Genomic DNA, 23815 nt, shown 5'->3' on the forward strand with positions numbered 1-23815 from the left:
CCTTAACCAAAGTGAAGACCATGTGAGAGCCACATGTGATGATCATTCTTATAATCACCCTTGTTCCTCATATTTGAGGATGAATTGGCAGAAACCGTTTGTCCTGGGTGTCTTTAGCATTGCATTTTTCTTCATAGTCCAGCTGCTTCTAAAACTACATGGCCCCAGCCTCTTGAGCACTCGTTACATTCTGAATACAAGCCGTACATTCTGAATACAAGCCGTTTAGTTAAGTGGGAGGAAGTCAGCATTTTTACCATCCAGCTTGGGAGATGTGGCCTGTCTGTGTGGGTTGGACTGGTATTATTACTCATATCTGCTTCTGCTTCTGTGTGGGAGGACTGCTGTGTTCATCCTGCTAATTAGCCTTGCCTAATGAGCATGTAAACAGCAGATTTCCTTGTTAGGAAATAGCAGTACACTGATACCGCATCCTGTTACGTTTGGATGCATGCATGGAATTCTTTGGGTTGAGTGTTTATGACCACACTTGACAAATGGACCTCAGTTTCTCAACCTGTCATGCTGGGGAAATAACGTTTTTTACAGAAAGCGTATTCTTTATAAAAATAAGATAAAATGTCTGTAGATCATTGAGTTGGCTGAAAAGTAGGATGCTATTAATAGCTGGTTGCTGACGTTGCTGTTGTTGGGCTGACATGTCTTTCCAAGGAGAGACCAGGAGCACATGGTTGTTGAATGGGTGAGGTCCAGTGGAGGGCTCCATAATTATACAGCTGTTTACTTGTTTTAAAAAAAGGTGTGTTGAAATCGAAACAGCTACCCAGTGAATGACCCACACGTGAAGCAGTTTGATATTAGCAATGTTATTGGATGCAGGTCGCTGAGTAAGGTGCCCAGAGTGTAAACGGTTTGCAAGAGGCCACCCAGCACATGTGTGGTTGAACTGGATTTAGAACTCAGTTCTGATTAGCTCCTGATTTCCAGTTTTGTGTAGAAGCAAACCAGACTGCACCCCCACGGTGATTTCACTCAGGTCACTTTGTCAGAGGAAAGTACTCTCCCTCTTTGATCTGTCTGAATGTGTTATTTATTTTTTAATTAATTTCAAAACCAGACGAGGCAAGCTAGTAAGAGGTGTTCACTTACAGAGACTAAACTTGGTGTTAGACCCTTGCATAGTGAATTTGAGGACTATACATCCTAGGGAAAAGAAAAATTCCAAGAGGAGAAAGGTTGGAACATGGAGCACCGAAGGTTGAAGACACAGAGATTGTATAAGCGGGTCAGTAAGACATCACGTGCCTGCTGTCAAGTCTCTTGGACTGTAGAGTGGGATCGAGAGAGGACTGTTGAGCATTCAGTACGTTGTGGCAAATCCAGGGTGTTCTGAGAGCCTGAGCAATTTGGAACGCTCCCCAGCTTGGGCCAAAGCACTGAGAAATAAAACAGCAAGGTGAGTGTTGGCCGGGAACGACAAAATAAAGAGGCAGATAGGTCCCGAAGGGCCATGAACGTCCTGTGGAAGAATAACAATGCATTCATGCAACAGGCATCTATTTAGTGCTTTGTGTGTGTGTCAGGTATTTCTCTAGTGTACTTGGAATACATGAGTGAACAAAATAAGTGTCAATTCCTGCCCTTGAGGAGCTTTCACTTTAATGAGGAGGGAGAAACACTGGACATTAAATAATAATTAAACTGAGCGGTACAATAGAGGATGATAGATGTAAAAGGATGCAGCCATGTGATCACGGTTAATGTGAGCAGCCGTGAGTCGTGTTGATAGTACCTACTCTTCTTATGATGAGAATGGCACCTTACCTCTCTGGTTTTTCTCCCCCAAACATATAACCCTAATCTCGTCACAAGAAAACCATCAAACAAATCTCAGTTGAAGGACAGCCTGTGAAATACCTGACCAGTACTCAAAACTGTCGAAGTTATCAAAAGCAAGTAAAGCCTGAGAAACTGTCACAGCCACGAGAAGGCTAAAGAGACTTGACAACTAAGTGCCATGTGTTATCCTGATTAGGATCCTGGAACAGGAAAAAGATATTAGAGAAAATTGAGGAAATCTGAACAAAGTGTGAACTTTAGTTAACAATGATATATTACTATTGGTTCATTGATTGTGATAAACGTACCATATTAATGCAAGATGTTACATGGAAGAAACTGGTTGTGGGGTATACGGAAACTCATTGTACTGTTTTTGCAATAATTATGTAAATCTCAAACTGTTCTAAAATTTAAAATTTACTAAAAAAAAAAAAAAACCCACAGAGTAAAGGAGATCAGAAGTCCAGGGTCGAGACACATGTTGTAATTTAAAATAGGGTGGTCAGGGCAGGCCTCATTGAGAAGGTGACATGAACAGTCACTTAAAAAGACAGTTGACCATGTTGGTATGGGGGGGATGGGTCAGCCAGTGCAAAGACTCTGAGGGGAGAAGATGTCTGCAAGTCGGAGAACCAGCAGGGAGGCCAGTGTGTGTGTGTGTGTGTGTGTGTGTGTGTGTGTGTGTGTGTGTGTGTTGAAGGGTGGGGGGGCGGGGTTCGGAGAGTATGACATTACAGAGGAAAGGCGATGGAAGCCATCAGGTGAGGACTTTCAGGCTGTTACCGGGAGATAGTGAGGGACAGGGAAGCCTGATGTGCTGCAGTCCATGGGGTCACAAAGAGCTGGACATGACTGAGCGAGTGAACAACAGCAACATTCATATGCTGTGTGCTGGGAACCATGCCATGGCTTGTCTTATTCTCTCAGCTGTTGATATTTTAGGAGAGTTAAAGTTAAATTTAAAGTTAATTTATATTAACTTGCTGATTTTGCAAATGAGAAGGTTGAAATTAGGAAGATGAAGTAATTTACCAGAGTCCCATTGCTGGTAACTGATGCAGCTGCAGTTCCATTCTTCGTACTGAGACCCATAGTTGTCACTCCTGACTTTGGCCTCCTCTCCTCAGGGAGCTGAACTAGATCTCCTAAGCCAGGAATTAGATCCTCTAAACCACAGCCCACTAGAAAAAGTGGCCCTCTGCTTGTTTTTGTTTAAGTCATGGTTTAAAAAAAAACCATAAAGTTTACCATTGTAATCATTTTAAGGTCAATAGTATTTATATTCATGTTGCTGTGAAACACATCTCCAGAACTTTCATCTTGCAAATCTAAAACTCTACACCCATTAAGCAACAACTCCGTTTTGCCTCCTTCCCTAGCCCCTGGTAACCCCTATTCTACCTTTTAATTTCCATGAATATGATACACAGATGACACCACCCTTATGGCAGAAAGTGAAGAGGAACTGAAGAGCCTCTTATGAAAGTGAAAGAGGAGAGTGAAAAAGTTGGCTTAAAGCTCAACATTCAGAAAACTAAGATCATGGCATCTGGTCCCATCACTTCATGGCAAATAGATGCGGAAACAATGAAGACAGTGACAGACTTTATTTTTGGGGGCTCTAAAATCACTGCAGATGGTGACTGCAGCCATGAAATTAAAAGGTGCTTGCTCCTTGGAAGAAAAGCTATGACCAACCTAGACAGCATATTAAAAAGCAGAGACATTACTTTGACAACAAAGGTCTGTCTAATCAAACTGTGGATTTTCCAGTAGTCATATATAGATGTGAGAGTTGGACCATAAAGAAAGCTGAAGAATTGATGCTTTTGAACTGTGGCATTGGCGAAGACTCTTGAGAGTCCATTGGACTGCAAGGAGATCAAACCAGCCAGTCCTAAATGAAATCAATCCTCAATATTCATTGGAAGGACTGATGCTGAAGCTGAAACTCCAACACTTTGGCTACCTGATGCGAAGAACTGACTCATTAGAAAAGACCCTGATGCTGGGAAAGATTGAAGGTAGGAGGAGAAAGGGACAACAGAGGACCAGATGGTTGGATGGCATCACTGACTCAATGGACATGAATTTGAGCAAGTTCCGGGAGTTGGTGTAGGTCAGGGAAGCCTGGAGTGCTGCAGTCCATGGGGTCGCAAAGAGTCGGACACGACGGGGTGACTGAATGACAGCAGCAAAGACATTGAAGGCTTTTAGATCAGTGTCTAAACAGTAAGTGCTCCACTAGAACATGGGGCTTCCCTTGTGGCTCAGGCAGTAAAGAATTAACCTGCAATGTGGGAGACCTGGGTTCGATCCCTGGGTCGGGAAGATCCCCTGGAAAAGGGAATGGTAACCCATTCAGTATTCTCGCCTGGGAATTCCCATGGACACAGTAGCCCACTAGGCTACTGGGGTCACAAAGAGTCAGACACAACTGAGTAACACTTTGATTCACTTTGACCGCTAGAATAGAAGCTCCACAAGGACAGGATTTATGTCTGTCTTGTTTACCATTGTATCACAAGTGCCTAGAACACAGTAGTTGCTTCAGTAAATATTTATGAAATGAATAAATCATTGTAGGTCTCAAATTCTTTTTAGCTATTTAATTTATACTGTGCAAATGCAGGCAAAAAGCTGTATCCCTCATGCTAATTCATTTATTACACTAAAGAGTAATTGTTTTGGCAGTTGTTAAAGCAGTACCTCTATTATTTATTGCTAGAGATAATCATTATGTGGTGAGAGGACTGTCAGTCAGAGGGACTATTTCAGGAAAGAGAGTGGGACTTGAGAGGATGGTCACATCCTAGGTCACGTCCAAGTCCCTGCGATGGCCTCCCAAGCGTGGCTTCTTGCCTTCACAGAGGAGAGAATTCAAGAGAGAGCCATAGTAAAGTGAAAGAGGGTTTATTCCAGGAGATACATACTTTATAGACAGAGTGTGAATCATCTCACAAGTCAAGAGAGGCACCAGGATATGGAGTTGTCAGTTTTTAATAGGGATGGGAAGTTTCATAGGCTATTGAGTGGGAGGGGTGTTCCGTCTGTTTTGGGGAAGGGGTGGGAACTTCCAGGGACTGGGCCACTGTCCACTTTCTGACCCTCGTGGTTGGCCTTGGACCTGTCATGGCGCTTGTAGGTGTGTCATTGAGCGTGCTGGTACAAGTGGGAGCTTCCCAAGTGGCACAGTGGTAGAGAATCTGCCTGCCAATGCAGGAGATGCAGGTTCCATCCCTGGGTCAGGAAGTTCCCCTGGAGGCTGTAATGGCAACCCACTCTAGTATTCATGCCTGGAAAATCCCACGGACAGAGGAGCCTGGCAGGCTACAGTCCATGGGGTCACAAAGAGTAGGACATGACTGAGCACACACGTCTTTGTTGTCATCATCATCATGTTACAGTGAGCGTATACTGAGGCTCAAGGTCTAGTGGATGTTGACAAGGTCTGCCATCTTGGACCTAATTGGTTCCAATCCGTGTGTCATGTTCTCAGGCTGTGTCATTCTTTTAAAGGCTGTGCCCTGCTCCTTTCCTGCCTGAGTACTGACAACAAAAGAAAAAGAGGAGAAGAAAACAATGTCACAATTCTAAAGTTAGCCATTCAAAAATAATTTTATTTATGTGTTATTATTTAATTATTTAAAAGGGCTTCCCTTGTAGCTCAGTTGGTAAAGAATCTGCCTGCAATGCAGGAGACCCCGGTTTGATTCCTGAGCCAGGAAGATCCGCTGGAGAAGGGGTAGGCTACCCACTCCAGTATTCTTGGGCTTCCCTGGTGACTCAGCTGGTAAAGAATCCGTCTGCAGTGTGGGAGACCTGGGTTGGGAAGATCCCGTGGAGAAGGGAAAGGCTACCCGCTCCAGTATTCTGGCCTGGAGAATTCAGGGTCTCAAAGAGTTGGACACGACTGTTTCTAATCCATGTGTCATGTCCTCAGGCTATGTCATTCTTTTAAATGTTGTGCCCTGCTCCTTTCTTGTCTGAGTACTGGCAACAAAAGAAAAAGAGGGAAAGAAAACTGTGTCCTGATTCTAAAGATTGCCACTCAAAAAAATAATTATTTATTTATTATTTTTTAATTATTCATTCATTTATTCAACAATTTGTTGAGCCTCAACTGTGTTTAGGGGGCCCATAGATGAACAAAGTTGCTGTCTGAGGGGATATTGACATCGAAACTAGTAATTATGGATGTCATGTGTGTAACTTACAGAAATGCTGGTGCTCTTCTGGACCAAGGCCCTTGTATCCTTAAACAAGGACATTTAACCTAGTCTGGGACACCAAAGAATGCTTCCCTAAGGAAGTGATGAGTCCTAATGATTGTTTGCAGTGTGGCAAAATACTCTGAAATTTAGTGTCTTAAAAGAATTTATTTTCTCTCATGGGTCTGGAATAACTAGACTCAGCTGGAAAATTCTCTCTTGGGATCATGATACTGACTGGGGCTAGAATCATAGGAGAGCTCAATTAGGCTGCCATTCAAGATAGCTTCTTCCCTTATGTGTCTGGAGCCTCTTTGCTCTAACACTTGGCCTCTCCCTGCAGCAGAGTAGCCTGGACTTTCTGTCTAATTAGCTTCGAGCTCCAAGAAATAGGAAGAGGAAGCTGCCAGGCCCATTCAGGGCTGCACTTCCAATGGGCTCAGTACCATTTCTGCCACATACTAGTGATCAAAACATCACAAGCCTTGCCTACATCCTCGGGAGAGGAGAAGTAAACACTCTTTCTGATGGGGAAGTAGCAAGTTCTTATTGCAGAAAAGCACGTGGGATGGGAACTGTTGTTGTGGCCCTCTTTAGAGAGTGCAGGTCTGTCACTTGCTGTTAGGTTGGACCCTCAAAGATGATTAGGCATTGATGTGATGGGCAGAAGAGTCCAGGAGGGCATAACTCCTCTGGCAATGGGGTCAGCCTGAGTACAAGCCTGGAGATCCAAAAAGTAAACCTTGGAGGAGGAACTAAAAGGCTTGTGTGACTTAAGTGGAGGAATGAGGAGAGGAAGTGTGACCTGGAAATCCCGGGGTACACAGTGAAGAGTATGATTAATGCATGTTTACATCAGAAAACAAAGAAAATAGTTGTGTAGGTTCTGGACAGAAGCAGTGGAGAGCACCAAAAATGAAATTCCTAGAATAGGAAGAACAGATTAGTCCAGAGGACTTGGGTTGGAGTAGGGGTCGGTCAGGGAAATCTTACCCCAAATTACGTAGCTAGGGTGAGATAGAATTAGGATTCGGAGCTAGATCTGACTCTGGATATGCTAGCTTGCTTGCTATACTCCACTGTATTGCTCACCCCACTGCCTATGAAAAGTCATTTTATATAATGAACTTGAAAATCCCTTGCTAACCAAAAGGTGATTTGCTCTTCCTAATATCTTCTGAACTATCCTTGCAAATACCATCCAAGTTTTCTAGGCTCAACTCAAAGGGCATGTCTTTAATCTCTCCCTCACCCTTGTGGTCAAGTGACCCCATCCCTCCTTCCCCCACCAAATCTGTTTCCATTCTCTATCAAGGAAGTGTTTTGGACTTATTTTCTTAGGCTCATCGTGATAGACCATGTGTCTCTCTAGGGCCAGAGTGTATTTGATTCATCTTTCCATTGTCAGCATCTTTTGTCTGTCATGACCTTAATGAATCATGACTGGATGGGTAGATGAGTGGTTTCTAGAATCCCTGGGTAAACAGCACTGAAGTGGTTCTCAAGTTGAGTTGTTACTGCCCCTTATTGAGGGTTAAATGAGGCATTGCATTCGAAGTATCTTTGGGACCTTTTAGTCTCTCTGGGCCTCAGTGTCCCTTTCTGTGGACGATTGGGGTTGCAAGGATGATCTCAAAGGCCCCTACCTTGGCTACGAGTATACAAATTTAGAATGCATTGGGATGAAGTGTTCCACAAACCAGCAGAGCTGGCCAGCAGTGGTTATATGTTCCAGAAAAGCATCTATTTCTGCTTTATTGACTATGCCAAAGCCTTTGACTGTGTGGATCACAATAAACTGTGGAAAATTCTGAAAGAGATGGGAATACTAAACAACCTGACCTGCCTCTTGAGACACCTGTATGCAGATCAGGAAGCAACAGTTAGAACTGGACATGGAACAACAGACTGGTTCCAAATAGGACAAGGAGTGTGTCAAGGCTGTATATTGTCACCCTGGTTATTTAACTTATATGCAGAGTACATCAGGAGAAGTGCTGGGCTGGATGAAGCACAAGCTGGAATCAAGACTGCCGGGAGAAATATCAATAACCTCAGATATGCAGATGACACCACCCTTATGGCAGAAAGTGAAGAACTAAAGAGCCTCTTGATGAAAGTGAAAGAGGAATGTGAAAAAGTTTGCTTAAAGCTCAGCATTCAGAAAACTAAGATCATGGCATCTGGTCCTATCACTTCATGGCAAATAGATGGGGAAACAGTGGAAACAGTGTCAGACTTTATTTTTGGGGGCTCCAGAATCACTGCAGATGGTGACTGCAGCCATGAAATGAAAAGACACTTACTCCTTGGAATGAAAGTTATGACCAACCTAGACAGCATATTAAAAAGTGGAGACATTACTTTGCCAACAAAGGTCCGACTGGTCAAGGCTATGGTTTTTCTAGTGGTCATGTATGAATGTGAGAGTTGGACTGTGAAGAAAGCTGAGCACTGAAGAATTGATGCTTTTGAACTGTGATGTTGGAGAGAACTCTTGAGAGTCCCTTGGACTGCAAGGAGATCCAAGCAGTCCATCCTAAAGGAGATCAGTCCTGGGTGTTCATTGGAAGGACTGATGTTGAAGCTGAAACTCCAATACTTTGGCCACCTGATGCGAAGAGCTGATTCATTTGAAAAGACCCTGATGCTGGGAAAGATCGAAGGCAGGAGGAGAAGGGGATGACAGAGGATGAGATGGTTGGATGGCATCACCAACTCAATGGACATGAGTTTGGGTAAACTCCAGGAGTTGGTGATGGACAGGGAGGCCTGGTGTGCTGTGGTCCATGGGGTCGCAAAGAGTCAGACATGACTGAGCAACTGAACTGAACTGAACTGAACTGAACCAGCTTGCAAATGCCAAAGCAGGGAACACAATGAATATATTCCTAGACATTTTGATTTTTTTTTAAAAAAAGTCAATTTGAAGGTATTTATGCTTTCTAGCATATATAAAGACTGAATTTTCAGCACTGGGTAAGGAAAGGAATATTCAAAATAGAATCTTAGGTGAATAGCTTTGTGCTCTGCACCTGAATGTCTCTTCTGTAAAGTGGGAAACATACTTTATGATGTTCATTTAGAATTCTAGTCAATAAAGAACTAAAATTTTTAAGATTTATTTTATATTTTTTTCTTATCCTCTGGTGTACAAGATGATACTGAAAATTACAAGTTCCAAAATTACAGAAGTAGTAAAACTCTGCTATAAAATTCAGGAGACTCAGGCTTAGCACAGACACAGCAAACAAAACCCTGTTTGCAACTTGAAAAATGTTATAACTGATTTTCAGTCAGTTCCTTGCCAACATGATAAACATCAAAATCTAAAAAGTAGATAGATTCACAGTTGTTATCCCTTTACAAGAGGTTAGCCACCAAGTTCCTGTAACCTGCACACCTTGATACATTTAAAATAAAAGGCTCTATATACTAGCTTAACACATTAAGCAATATAGATTAGTGCTGTTGATTTAAATACAATGACTTCATGGCCTAAGTGCTAAAAATGATTTTAATGTACCACAGAAATTGTGCAGTTTTAGAGAAAATAGCACATTTATGTACCTTTATAGCTGCTTGCAAAGGTATTGTTAATTGCCTGGTTTTATTTACTTGTAAGTAGTTAAGGAAGGCAGAGCTTACCTAGTTGTTTTGTTTGTTCGTTTTTTGGTGAAGATACAAAGGTGTGTGTTGAGCATGCGAAATGTGGCTAGTGTGACTGAAGAACTTTATTTGATTTTTAATAAAGTTAAATTTAGATAGCCATGTGTGGCTAGTGTCCTCCATATTGGACAGCATTACTGCTCCCATTTGGCCTGGCCTTGAGGATCTAGGTATCTCAGAGAGTGAGGTAGTATTAGGATTCTTTCCGCCCTGCCCCAAGCCTGAACCTACACATAGTGAAAGTGAAGTTACTCAGTCGGGTCCGACTCTTTGCGACGCCATGGACTGTAGCCCACCAGGCTTCTCCATCCATGGAATTTTCCAGGCATGAGTACTGGAGTGGGTTGCCATTTCCTTCTCCAGGGGATCTTCCCAACCCAGGGATTGAATCCAGGTCTCCCTCAATGCAGGCAGACACTTTACCATCTGAGCCACCAGGGAATCTCCCGAACCTACACACAGGCAATTCTCAAAGCCTCAGGGAGTTTGAACACTGAAACCTTTTTGCAAGCTGACTGGAAAAATTGTCCAGAGTCATCTTCAGGCATTACGTCATCCAAACCTAGGAAGCATAGCGCAGTAACATTGAGAGGAAGAAGGGCCATTCTTCCTCTGCTTCCCCTTTGCACCTTTGAGCTGAACAAACCATCAGTGCTTTCAATGTTTGTGAAAAGACTCATGCAATTATGACTTTCAGACTGATTATGGTATAGGTGCAGTCACAGAATTCCTAGTCTCTGTTGCTTACTATTTTAGTTCAGTATCAACAGAGATTTGCCAGGGCAGTCTTTTCACACCTGCTATAAAAGGCCTCTCTGTGTGAGTAAAAGTGCTTGACTTTAATTCCACTCATCAGGAGTCCCACGCTGCTCCGTGTAAGTTTTAACACAAAGTAGAGATGTGTACTCTTAACAGTAGAACTTCTGAGTGTTGTCCACATTTGGACATGACTTCCTTGGAAGAGATGTCAAGATGAGGATGTAATTGGGCAGATTCGTATGTGTAGAATACAATGAACCATGTGCCAATGTTGTTCTGTTTATTTTCTTTCAGGAAATCAAAGATGGCCGTGATGTTGCTTTGACAAACACTTCCTGTTGTCTTGACAGTGGTGTCCCTGAAGAGTATTCTCAAAGGAATGTTTGTCTCCCAGTACCTTTGTTGATGACTGTTATCATCTAGAAAATGCTTTTCATGTTCGGGAAATCAGCCACCCTTGTGCTTGACCTGCTCTGGGCAGCTGAATGAAAGTTCCTTCCAGTTGCTTCCAGAACTCTCTTGCCCAAAACACTTCTCCTTGTTGGGTGAATGTTCATGAAGCCCTTTCCTGAACCAGTGTAGGAGGCTTTGGCCCCTTGGAGCGTATGACATGGAAGCTTTGGAAGTGGATGATATTAGCCCAGCCTTGGAAGTGACCGAGGATTTCTTTAATACTTTTGACAATAAGCTTGAAAAGGCTGTGCAGCAAGCAGAGGTTTATGGGATCCAAGAAGTCCCTGAACTAGTGGGGCGGGAGGTCCTCGGTAACATAGACAATGGTGCTATCAGAAATGTCACCTCCCTGGGCCAGGGGGGTGTGATCTGGGACCATTGTAAGACCAGACTCTTAGACACCAAAGTTCCAAATGTCTTCCCTGCCAAAGAACAGTTTATGGTCCAGAAGGGGACAACCCCAGATAATCTGTCCTGGATGGAACAAAAGGAAGCATCCACCTTTAATTTTTTCAACATCTGTCAGCGTCGGAGAGACAGGCCTCGTTCTGTGAATGACTTATTGGATGAGACCTCGACTTTTAAGCCTGGGCATGCTCGATCAAGGTCAGATATTACCCAGGTGGACTGGAGGGTGGTTCTCAAAACCATGCCTCTGCAGCAAGAAGTATCTCTTCAGGGCCCTCACTTCGCCAGGCCTTCTTTTCTGTTGTCCTCATCAAACAAGGTAGAAGATGCTCAAGGAAATACAGGTATGTCTTCATAGCTCACTGCTATTGAACAGTGGTTGATTTTGCTTTGCCTCTCTTGCATCTACCTCATGAAAGTCTGCCTCTCCACTGTCCATGTCTGTCTTTGCCTACTTAAGCCCCTTCTTCCATTTACTTTCACACTTACCTTATCTGAAGTCTCCAGTCTTATTGTCCTAGGAGCTATGGAGTGAAAGGATAACTGTGGTTAATTCTCTTTCCTAATCTTGTTTGTTAGAATCAGAATATTCCCATAATTAATGCAGTCCTTTCCTTTGGCATTGCATGATACCACTTATTCACATCAGTAGATGTTTATCAGATCACACATTCACCACAGTCTTGTACATGAAGGCTTAAAAGATGAATGAAGACACAGTCCCTGCCCTAAAGAACTTCTCCTTAGGCTGAGGGGGTCAGACACTCCCAAAGACTCAGGAAGACACCCAGTGATGAGAGAAAGGAGATGCTCCACTGAAACACCTGGAAGGGAATTTGGTTTAACTTTATGTTGGGATTTTTTTTTAATGAGTGAGTGACACTGATTGTAGGAAGATAGAGGAAGGAGAGGACACTTTGGGTTGGACTTGTCAGAAAAGGATAGTGAGACGTCGTGGAACGTGAGCTGGACCTTGAAGGACACTGCGTTGCAGAAAGAGTTGCAGTGGGAGGACTCTTGGTCAGGATTATGGTGTGGACAGAGGGACAGACAGAGGAGTGTGGGCTGACCCTCGAGGAGATCAAAGGATCTCATGATGATCATGGGAGGAACAGTGTGAAAAGGGTGCTTAGGACCTCATGGTGTAGGCCCCAAGCTTCTTTTTCTCTTGTTTTTTATGCATACACACGTGCACTTGGATACGTGCTCATATACTCCCATGTGATCTTCCTCTTCTGTGAGACACGACAAACCATCTCTCTGTTTCTCTCAGCATTCTTCTTGATGATAACCTCATTTATACAGGCCTTATACATGTATACATTTATACAGTAATCATTTATTACTGATGATTCTTCAACTGCCTTGCATAACCTTTTAATCTGGATGCATGAGTGCGTGCTGAGTTGCTTCAGTCTGTCCTGCTCTCTGTGACCCCATGGGCTGTAGCCCTCCAGGTTCCCCGTCCGTGGGATTCTCTAGGCAAGAATACTGGAGCAAGTTGCCCTGCCCTCCCCCAGGGGATCTTCCTGACCCAGGGATGAAACTCACATCTCTTATGTCTCCTGCACTAGCTATGGGTTCTTTACCACGAGCACCACCTTGGAAGCCCCAGTTAAGATGGCTTCTGCTCGATCAACTGGGGAGACTCTTTTTTGCACTTTGTCTCTGTTTTAGCGTTACATGTATTTATTTAAGAATGAGAGTTTTGTCTTAGGCTCAAGTACAAGGGGCTTCCTAGGTGGCTCAGTGGTAAGGAATCCACCTGCCAATGCAGAAGATGTGGGTTCTATCCCTGGGTCAGGAAGATCCCCTGGAGGAGGAAATGGCAACCCACTTCAGTATTCTTGCCTGGAAAATTCCATGGACTGAAGAGCCTCGAGGGCTGTGGTCTATGGGGTTGCAGAAGAGTTGGACATGACTGAGCAACTGGACACACACCCATGCCGTGTAAACAGTTGTGCTCATTGACTGGTAAGCAAGCTCAGTTCTTGTTTAGTTTTTTGGAATTCACGTAGATTTTTTAAAAAATCACTAAACCCCTGTCACCATTCTAAATCCCTGGCATAACCCAAGTTAGGATGTTGTATCTACAGTTTTTTTTTTTTCCTATCTTGTCTAGATTGTAAATGCAAAAACTGATCTTCCTCAAGTTCTCTAAAGGAACCTAAAGAGAGAACCTTTGTTAGCTGCTCCCTTGAGGATATGATGGACCATGATATTTACTTTTTAATTCCCAATTTTAAAAAATTTGAGTATTATGTGGAAATATAAGAACTGAATGGTATTTTGAAAAGCAAACTGTAACAAATGGCCTTTACAGGTATTGATGTTATATCACCTGGCCAGCTTTTGGGTATCCATGGAATACACAGTCTATCAGGAATTAATAAAGTTGGGAAATGACCTGCCAGGTTTGTGACATCTTTTCTGTCTGGCCTGCTGTGGAGAACAGGAGATATAAATCTTGTTTGTGTTGCTCACTTGGTTGCGGGCAGGGGGAAGCAGGGCCCACTGGCCGCCCATTCTTGGGCTGGTGGGGAGGCTGTGTGGAGAGGAGTTAGATTCGTGGCCTGTCACCCATTCTCCCAGCTATAATTCTCACTACATTTGGGGGTGGATGGGGGTGTGTCAGCACCCAGGTACATCATTGTCAAAATCAGCCAAGATCGTTGAGTGAACTTCACTTTAAAATCTTTGAAAGTAACCACCCAAACTGCAGCCAGGCTCATTGTTCCTCTTGAAGGAGTATGCCCAAAGCCAAGGAAGGTACTGTGGTGTCTCGGCCAGAGCTGGAACTGAGGACCCAGGAGGTTTGGGGTGAGGTTAATCCTCATTCTTAAGCCTCATACTTACACATCCCACTGCCTGGGGCATCTCTGCTGGAGTGTCCCACAGGCACTTGAAGTTCAGTGTCCAGAAAAGAGCCCATCATCCTCACATCCTCCACTTCAGCTAACAGGGTAACGAGAGGCTGAGGGCTCCACAGAAGGAACAAACTTGAGTGAGGGGGGTTTCCATAGAGGAGGGCAGCTTGGCTTTGTGTTCAGCCCTTGTCTTTGTGTGTCTCCCTTAATTATGGGTTGTATTACTTTGTAGTCTTCTCCAGTTGATTTTTTACTCTTTTCTGGATCCTTCTCTGAGCTCATCTGAGTAGCTTAGAGACTTTCCAGGAGTGGGTTTCTCCTCAGCTGCCCCTTCCTCCTTTTTTGCACACCCCCATCCCTTCTCTTGCCTTCATAACAATACACCTGAGGGTCTTCTTTATTAGGTAGGGCCTCGTGTCTTCCGCCTCATTTGGCGGTGACTAGCTGGGCTTTTGAGCCTTACTGAAAATAAACATTACTCTGGGCATAAAGCAACTCAGATTTTGGCATGTTGAGGGCAGTGGGTAGCTGAGGTATATAGTAAGAGCTATTTGGCTAATGGGCAAGCCTGTCTGAAGAAGGCCTTCTGGTCTGACAAGGTAGTGAGCATATTAAAAAAATGACTCCATGTCTAGACTGTTAAGAGTTTCAATCCTTGTTTCAGTGTTTACTTGATGTGTAACATAGGGCAAGTTTCTTAACCTCTCTGAGCCTTTATTTTTTTGGCCATAAAGCATGGGATAATAGTATTTACCTCAGTATCTCATGAGCATTAAAGGGGCTAAAAGATCTAAAGTGCTTCTCAGAACTGTGTTTGGCACATGGTAAACACTTAAGTCTTCCTGGAGGCTCAGACAGTAAAGAATCTGCCTCCAATGCAGGAGACCTGGGTTTGATCCCTGGGTCTGAAAGATCCCCTGGAGAAAGTAACGGCAACCCACTACAGTATTCTTGCCTGGGAAATCGCATGGACAGAGGAGCCTAGTGGGCCAGAGTCCATGGGGTTGCAAAGAGTCGGACACGAGAGAGCGACTAACACTTTCACTTTCAAACACTAAATAAATGTCTTAAACATTTAGTAATATTATTACTATTATAATTGAATTTGAAACTCATCTGGGAGAATCAAAGTGATCCTACCAGTCACTCCTGGTTTTTCCTGGCATAGTCAATTTCATAAAATGGCCTCACAATAAATATTTCTTCAATTGGCCTACCTGCATTGTACTTTCTCATAGCTGTTCACTGGTTCCTTAATGAGATATAGACCATTCCTTGTCTCATACTGACTTGCCATCAACAGTTTACTGTCTTCCACACCAGAGTTTTTGGTCATCGAGGAAGGGATTGTTTCTCTGCATTGTTTTATCCTCAGTACCTAATATAGGGCTCTAAACATAATACATGATCAAAACAATTTTTTACATGTGAGATGAACATAATTCTGATAGAAATAAAGCTGATAAATTAAGAACATCAACTTCTTTAGCTGGCTTATGCCTTTCTAGAAAAAGGACCACTCCACCGTCTTTTCCGAGGTCCTCGCCCAATCATCTCATAGCATCTCATACCTTGCATGTCTTTTCTGTGAAGTTCTTTAGCAGCAGTGAAAAATGAAGATTTGCTTTCATCTCAAAGGCTGCCGTGTACTCTCCTTGTGATAAGAGAGAATCAAACAGATATGGCTTATAAAATAGCCCCTCGTGTTGGAAGAACGGTGTCCTGGCCTTGGAGGAGTCTCCGGATACCATCTCAGACTCCAGGGTCACACAGGCACGGTTAGGATTGCCCTTTGTAGAGGAATCTTCTGACTGCTGCTCGGTGAGCACAGAGCCTGGAGAGATGGTTGTGGTTTGCCCTTTATTCTTTCTGTAGTTGGCAGTCCTGTGGGGTAATTTTTTGCATCACTCTTCAACTTTTGCCTGTTCCCTCATAATGTTTCTTTATAGAAGATTATTGCTTTGGGTTTGAAGATCACTTCTTTACTAGGTTTTTGGTACATATGAGAGCAATATACATCAAACAGATCAATAGCCTCCTTGTTACCGTCAAAGCCAACATTCAAGCACCTGGTGTGTTATCCTCAGGGTAAGTGAGAGAGCCCAGGTGGAGAGAGAAGGGAAAAGATAATAATAATACTTACTTTGTTCACTGACTGTTTTAAGTGCTTTGCAGATAGTAGCTTATTTAATTCATTTTTACTGACCCCATTTTAAGGATGAGGAAACTGAGGCACAGGGAGCTTTAGTAACTAGTAGGCACAGTCCCCCTACTAGTAATAAGTGGATCCTCAAGTTGAACCTGGCACTCCTTCTTCAGAGTTCATGCTCTTAACCATGAAGCTAGACCTGAACCCCTACTTTGGAAGACAGTAGTTCTGTCCCCAGAACCGTGCAGTCTGGAAGCTGTGTTGGCAATCAGTCCCTGTTGGGGTAAAGAGTAGAAAGTGGTATGGAAGAAACAGACCTGGATAATGTTCATCAACTAAAATTAATCCCTTGGGGAATCACTGGTTAGGAAAAATTGAGACGCACCAAAGCAGTCTAGCTAGGCAAGGTTTGTTTCCTGCTTTAGCACATTTACTACATGGACAGTTGCGGAGCTGGTCACAGTCCTTTAGGGGACCAGTGAGTCTGCAGAAGGAAGACTGCAGCTTTGCTCTTCACAGTCTTGAATGTTAGCCATGCAGAAAGGCATGAGGGAACCGAACCCCTGGTTTGTGACCACGGAAAGAAGGCTCAGAGTTCTGCCCGGTGAATGCATTCTCGAGGTTCCATTGCCTCAGGGAGAGGCAAACCTTAGATAGACTCTGCTAAGTGCTGAGTGAACAAAGGGTCCTGCCAGTGGGCCCTACAAGGTGGGTGGAGTATAGCTTGAATCCAACCTAGTTAAGACTGTCTGCATTACCTGAGGATGGAATTATCATGTCCAAAGGGTGAGGTCATAAACTGATGGGTAGGAATAGATCTAGGGAGACAGCAACAGTTCTTTTTCATCCCCCAGCTTTACCGAAGTATAATTGACAAAATTATGATATTTTAGGTGTCCGTCATGATTTGATACACGTATACACTACAGAAGCATGTATCCATCCGTTAAGTGACACATCCGTCACCTCACATCACAGGCAGTTATTTCTATATTATCTATGGTAAAACAGACCACCAGCCCAGGTGGGATGCATGAATCAAGTGCTCGGGCCTGGTGCACTGGGAGGACCCTGAGGAGTCAGGTGGAGAGGGAGGTGGGAGGGGGGATTGGGATGGGGAATACGTGTAACTATATGGCTGATTCATGTCAATGTATGACAAAACCCACTGAAATGTTGTGAAGTGATTGGCCTCCAACTAATAAAATAATATTAAAAAAAAAAAAAAAAAAAGAACCTCAGGGTAGGTGAAAGTGAAAGTGTTAGTGGTTCAGTCGAGTCCAACTCTTTGGGACCCCATGGCCTGTACCTGCCAGGCCTCTCTGTCCATGGAATTTCCCAGGCAAGAATACTGGAGTGGGTTGCCATTCCCTTCTCCAGGGATCTTCCCAACCCAGGGATCGAACCCAGGTCTCCTGCATTGCAGGCACATTCTTTACCACTGAGCCACCTCAAAGTAGCTGGTGGAGACCAGAGCTTCCCCAGGGCCAACTCCTCTCCTCCTGCCATCCCAGGGTCTGTGTTGCCCGGGCAGCTGTAGCAAGGTGTGACTGGGAGCCAGTCCTGAGTGGACGCCCTGCTCCCAGCACCAGAATGGCTCCTTTTTAGTCCTAGCACTATAGTAATCTTCATTCTATACAGACATGCTCCCAACTAGTATCTGCTTTAACCTGTTACCCCTTTGCACCACTATCATCCTCCTCTTGTTTACTGAATAAATGGTACAGCCGTAGGCAGCAGGGAATTTTCCATGGGATAAAGAAGATGAGATGTAATACTGTAGAATTACAATCCAAATATAAACATATATTAAGGTAAGAACATGAAAAGTCATAGGAAAATGTGGACACTAGAATGTTATCAATATGAAAATTAGGTGTACACACACACACACACACACTTATTGCTCTGAATATATACACGTAGTAGAGGAAGGGGAGGCTTTATGGAAAGAACACTCACCTAGGGCTTGCAAGTGTTTTATCCCACCTCTGCTCCTAAGTCGCCACATAAGCTTGGAAAAATCACTTGTCTGTTGCCTTTGGTTTGTAACTGGTAAAGCAGGTTAAGTTGTCTTTATAATCTTTTCCAACTCTAAAATGATTCTAAGATGTAGTTGAACTGACCTCGACTCATGGCTGTGTGGGAGCTAATTACTGTAGTCAGATCAGTGATGGAAAGTTGTGCTGGAAATATAGGCATGGTTGTAATTATTTTACACAGAAGGATTTCTGTGTGCCTTGTGACTCTACTTCTGGATGAACTGCTGTTGCAATTTTTAAAATAAAAAAGTTGAAAAGAAATCCTTGGCCTTAGTGGTGGAGCTCTGAAACCCGAATCTGACTGGTGCTTCCCTCCTAGCTGTGTTCATGTTTTCATCTGCGGGGCAAGCGTAGTGGTCAGCTGGGCTTTTGTTTCCGTCAGTCTCACTCTCTGGGACCTAGTACCAGTCCTCTGCCTGTGTTTCTTGTACTGAGATCTCCAGGAGAAGATCTCAACAGAAATTTTATGTTGGGCTAGAACAACCATGGCAGTTTGGTTTCTTTATCCTGAGTTCTGTGTTACTCCATTTTAATTCCCTTTCCCCCCATCTTTCACTAGAGAAAAAAAAAAAGAAGGCCAAATTTGGGACTTAAATTGACTGCTTTTTCAATTATGGCTTTTCTCAAAAGCCTTGGAGCCAACAGAAGTGGGAATATTCCTGTGGGCTTAGAACAAGTGAAGTCACCAGGACATGGCTCCTGCTGGATCTGTGATTCACCCTTCAGTACCATTAGTCAGTGCAAGGAAGTTGCAAAAATAGGTCACAGAAAGTTGATTTTATTGGCTGTATAGTTTCCATTGGTTATATTTTTCGGAAACAACATGCCTCATCGCCAACCAGCATCCTAATTCCTAGCAAATCTATATGGGAACTCTGAAAATGAAGTGTCTTTGACTTTTTTTTGCGGTGGTTCTGTTCATGTATTTTATCTTTCTTGGCTAAGGAGGACTATAGGTATTAATTTTACAAACGTCTAGAGTTACCTTCTTAAAACACAGATCTTTTCTTACTACTCTGTTCTTAAAAATGAATCATGGTTCCCAATTCTTTAGAAAAATCAAGTATAAATTTTCTAAAGCATTCAGATAATCTTTCTAAGTTTATCACCTGCACCTTTCTTCCCCACCTAGTGATAAAGATCCCTGGTGTTATTTGCTCAGTCATGTCCGACTCTTTGTGACCTTGACTATAGCCTGCCAGGCTGCTCTGTCCATGTGTTTTTCCAGGCAAGATTACTGGAGTGGGTTGCCATTTCCTTCTCCAGGGGATCTTCCCAACCCAGAGATCGAACCTGGTTCTCCTGCTTTGCAGGCAGCTTCTTTACCATCTGAGCCACCATGGAAGCCCCTTCCTCCCCCATCGAGGTGCTAGTTTTGAATGTGCCATGTGTGTTCAACCAACTTAGCCTTTGCTCATGATGTCTCTTCACCCAGAAGACCTTCCCAGCCTTCTTTACTTTTCACAATCCTCTATTATTTTTCAAGGATCAGTTCAAATGCCACATCCTCTCTGAGACCTTTCCATCTTTTCTATTTTTTTAAATTAAAGTATAGATGACTTACAATATTGCATTGTAATATTACATTATTGTAATTATAATTTTGCAATATTGCAATAAATACATTATTGTATTATAATATTGCAATATTACTTACAATATCGCATTGTAACTTCTGGTGTACAATGTCGTGATACACTGTTTTTATACACTGTACTCTATATAAAGTTATTATAAAATATTGCCATATTTCCTGTACTGTGCATTACATTCTTGTAACTTATTTATATTTGCTAGTTCATACCTTCCTTCACCTATCTTTCTCCTTTCCTGGCCTCTTTCCCCTCTAATAACAACTGGTTTGTTCTCTGTATCTGTGTATTTTTAATTACAATTATGTTTTTTCTTCTACTTCATGTTTCCACAGCACATTTTATTCTGCTATGCATTATAGGTAATTGCTTGAGCATTCACCTCTCACACTAGGTTGGCAGTTCTTTGATGCAATGAATTGTAGACGACTTTCTATCGTATCAGGTATGAGCCTATGCAGGCTGTTTGGCTGAATTCTATGTTTTGGTACTTGGAAAATCAGGATGCACAGTTTTTTTTTGTTTCCAGAATGAAAATGACCTGACCTCTGTTTCAATTTTCCTTACCTAAAGCTTGAGTCAAGTTGAGTAAAGTTAGTTATTATTAATACTGTCAGCAAGAGCTATCATTTAGTGAGTTAACTTTATGCCCAGACCTGTGCTAAGAAGTGTTCATCTGTTATCTTATTTAATATTAATAGTAATTTAACATGTTAGATAATATTGTCCTGATTTTACAAAGGAGAACATGGAGGCTTAGAAAAGGTAATCTCACCAAGGCCATCAGGCTGTAAGTGGAGAAGCTCCAGGCCCACTCTGGAGGCCACACATAACCATGCTATAAAACTGCCTCTCAAGTCTGAGGAAGCTTCAGACTCATTTCCTCCACCACAAACAAAACACAGTGTGATCTAGATTGAAAATCTGGAGGTTGGCATTCCACCCTCAACTTGCACACTTTGTGGTATACCCTTGGCCAAGTCATTTTGTTTCCTGGAACCTCATTCCAAATCTGTTAAATCAGTTAAAATGCTTTTAGAAGCAAGTAATAGAATACTCAACTCAGTAAAAGTGGCATAAATAGTGAGGCCATTTATCATTTTATTTTTTCATCTAACAGATAGCTATTGGACATAGTGCATATCAAGCACTGTAGGCAGTAAATACTTAAGGACACCTCCCTCTGGTGGCCCCAGAGTCATCAAAGATCCAGGTACTTTTCATCTTTTTTCTCTGCTGTCCTCAGTATATTGGTGGTGTCTCTTCTTTCCCTCATTGATGCAAGATGGCTGCATTAGCCCCAAAGATATGTATCAGCAGCCAAAGTCAGAAAGGGAGAAAGCAGGGGACCCTGTCTGGGTCTTTTCTCAGAGGACCCCAAGAGCACCCCATCAGCAGTCAGGACTGGGTTCCATACTGGTCCCTAAAGCAACCTCTGGCAAAGGAAAATGGGGTTACCAATTGCTTTAAACAAACCATGATACTTTCTGTGGTGGCGGGGAGAAGCCATCTCCACACCTAAACACAATTAGGGTTCTCTTGGTAAAGATGAGGGAGATAGCTAACAGAGTAGACAGACACCTGACAGGCTCTGCCTCAGACAGGGCTGGGCTGAAGAGACTTCTAGCCCCTTCTGCCTCTGAGTTTCTGTGATTCAGTGTTCCCCAAAGATGGAGCACTTATCTTAAACTCTGGTGGCCTCAGCATGGGAGATTCTTTTGTACTTAATTCCTATAGATTAATGAAACAGAATGAGAAGCTCACCGTGGCAGACAGTGAGCATCATTTGAAAGCTGATGTTTGGAAATGTTTTCTGGGTAAAAAAAAAGTTCCATAAACACTAGAGATTATCCTTGTTACAGAAGACAGAAAACCTCTGAATTTAAGAGGTTGAGTCTGTGATCTTCTGGTCAGGTTCACATCCAAAAAGTAAAATTGACCAGGTTTGTGTTGATTTGTACACTATCACTGCTGCTCACAGCACAAAGAACTTAGATGGAGAAGATCCCTAGCCATGTATCTAACTCCTACATAGTCAGGTATGTTATAGGTCTGTTTCTTCTAGAGCCTACATAGATAGCATGTCCTTTCCCCTAAGTTTATGAAGGGAAAACAAATGGGATGTTCTCTTTCACCAACAAAGAAAGACCTCTGAAGTAGCTCATGAAAGAGATACCACTTGAGCTTAGTTCATTTCTTCCAGAATAAGTTTGTTAATGACCATCCGTGAGCACTGCAGTGGCCAGCACTATGTACCGTATGTAAAATGTCCAGGACCCAGCCCCTCTTTGATTCCTGTAGATCATTCTCTTCATGTTCTTTGCTGTGGGCATTTGTGGCAGTGTCATAATTGACGCGCATCCTGTTAAATTCATTTTCCTCCTGTGACTCTTAATGAGAACAAAGACCCAATACTAGTTAACTTCTCCCTAGTTTCTGGCTTAAACACGGTCAGATACTAGAATATGAAACAAATAGACTTGGAAAGCAAAGAGGCTTGATTGATCTAGCATGTCAGAGAAGTCTTCATTGAGGAAAGGATGTTCCAGCGGAGCACTGAGGGTTGAGCACATAGCGGAGCGGAGGTGGAGATGAACCCAGCCTGTGTGGGGGGTGGTCAGAGGCTAAGCCAGAACAGGACTCATAATGGGCTACGAGTTTATGGAGGACCTTCAAAGCCAGACAGAGAGAATTAGCATGGTATATTGGGCAAGAAGCACTTGAAAATTTCTTGAGAGTCACAATTGAAAGGATATGGACTTCCCTGGTGATCCAGTGGTTGAGACTCTGAGCTTCCACTGCAGGGGACATGGGTTTGATCCTTGGTGGGGGAACTGAGGTCCTGCATGCCACTCTTGTCCTCTCTCCTTCTCTTTGCACACTGCACTCCTGGGGAGAAATAACTTCCAGGCAGCTTTAGGAGAGGAAGCAGGCATGTGTCACTCAGCCTCTGCAGGAAACACTGATTCTGGTCCACTCCTCTCGATGTAGTTTGCCACCCATCAGCCCTGTGTGGGCTGCCCCCTGGGAGGGAAGGTCTATGTTGAGTGATCTAGTGATTCACCAGATCCAGTGATCCAGTGTTGCTGGTGACTCACATGTAAGTCTGTGTAATTCTGGGGTTCTGTTCCTGGCTACGCTCCTAACCTGTAACCTCCAGCTGGCTCATGTTCGGATTGCTATGAGTCTGACTACCCTCTATCAATCTCAGTTGGTTTGCAACTTGGTTGAAGAAAAGAGATGCTATTTGCTGGGTTCCCTCAGGCCCTAAGAGTATGGAAGGATTGGTCGATGGGGTGGAGATGAGAAAACTCTGCCAGTCATCATGATGTGAAGTGATGAGACTCAAATTAGGAGGACTGTGGCAAAAGAGAAAGTGGGACTTTTCTCTTTTGTGAAAAGTGAAAGTGAAAAGAGAAAGTGACTTTCCCCAGCACTGGCTCCATAAAAGAAAGTGACTTTTCTCTTTTGTGAAAAGAGAAGGAACGGCTGTCCTTGGGCTGTGAACTCTTGATAGGATCTGTCTGACTCATTTGGTGTTCCCACAGATCCCAGCAGAGGCCTTTGTGCGTGCATCCAACAAGTGCTTGTGGAGCCAGTGCCGCTAATATGGGGTGAGAGGGACATCCAGGCCCCTGTCTTCAAGGAGCAGCAGTTCTTTGAAAGAAATAAAAGAAGGTTGTAAGATAAGAGACTGAGAGGGGCCCTTTAGCTGAGGTGCTGAGGGGCAGTGGCCTCACTGAGGATGGCACCTTTGAGGTGAAAAGCTGAGAAGAAGACGTCAGTGGAGCTGGGGGGAGATGTGCCAGAGAGAGGACACAGCAGCTCCAGAGTCCTCGAGGCCAGAAAGCACTCAGCTCGT

The 23815-nt window shown here is 43.4% G+C and overlaps 1 protein-coding gene across 3 annotated transcripts in view; it reads left to right on the forward strand.

Annotated features, from left to right (window-relative positions):
* Positions 1-23815, forward strand: part of PLEKHM3 (pleckstrin homology domain containing M3) — a 203398-nt gene that overhangs the window by 15734 nt on the left and 163849 nt on the right. For 2 of the 3 annotated variants that reach the window (XM_065930699.1, XM_065930701.1), the window contains exon 2: positions 10737-11647. In XM_065930699.1, coding sequence (XP_065786771.1) covers positions 11053-11647 — 595 coding nt within the window. In that variant the 5' untranslated portion in view covers positions 10737-11052. Of the gene's footprint in view, positions 1-3233; positions 3828-10736; positions 11648-23815 lie in introns of all 3 variants that reach the window. The other variant, XM_065930700.1, reaches the window with a different exon arrangement.

Source organism: Muntiacus reevesi, chromosome 3 (genome assembly GCF_963930625.1).
Source record: "Muntiacus reevesi chromosome 3, mMunRee1.1, whole genome shotgun sequence".
NCBI lineage: Eukaryota > Metazoa > Chordata > Mammalia > Artiodactyla > Cervidae > Muntiacus > Muntiacus reevesi.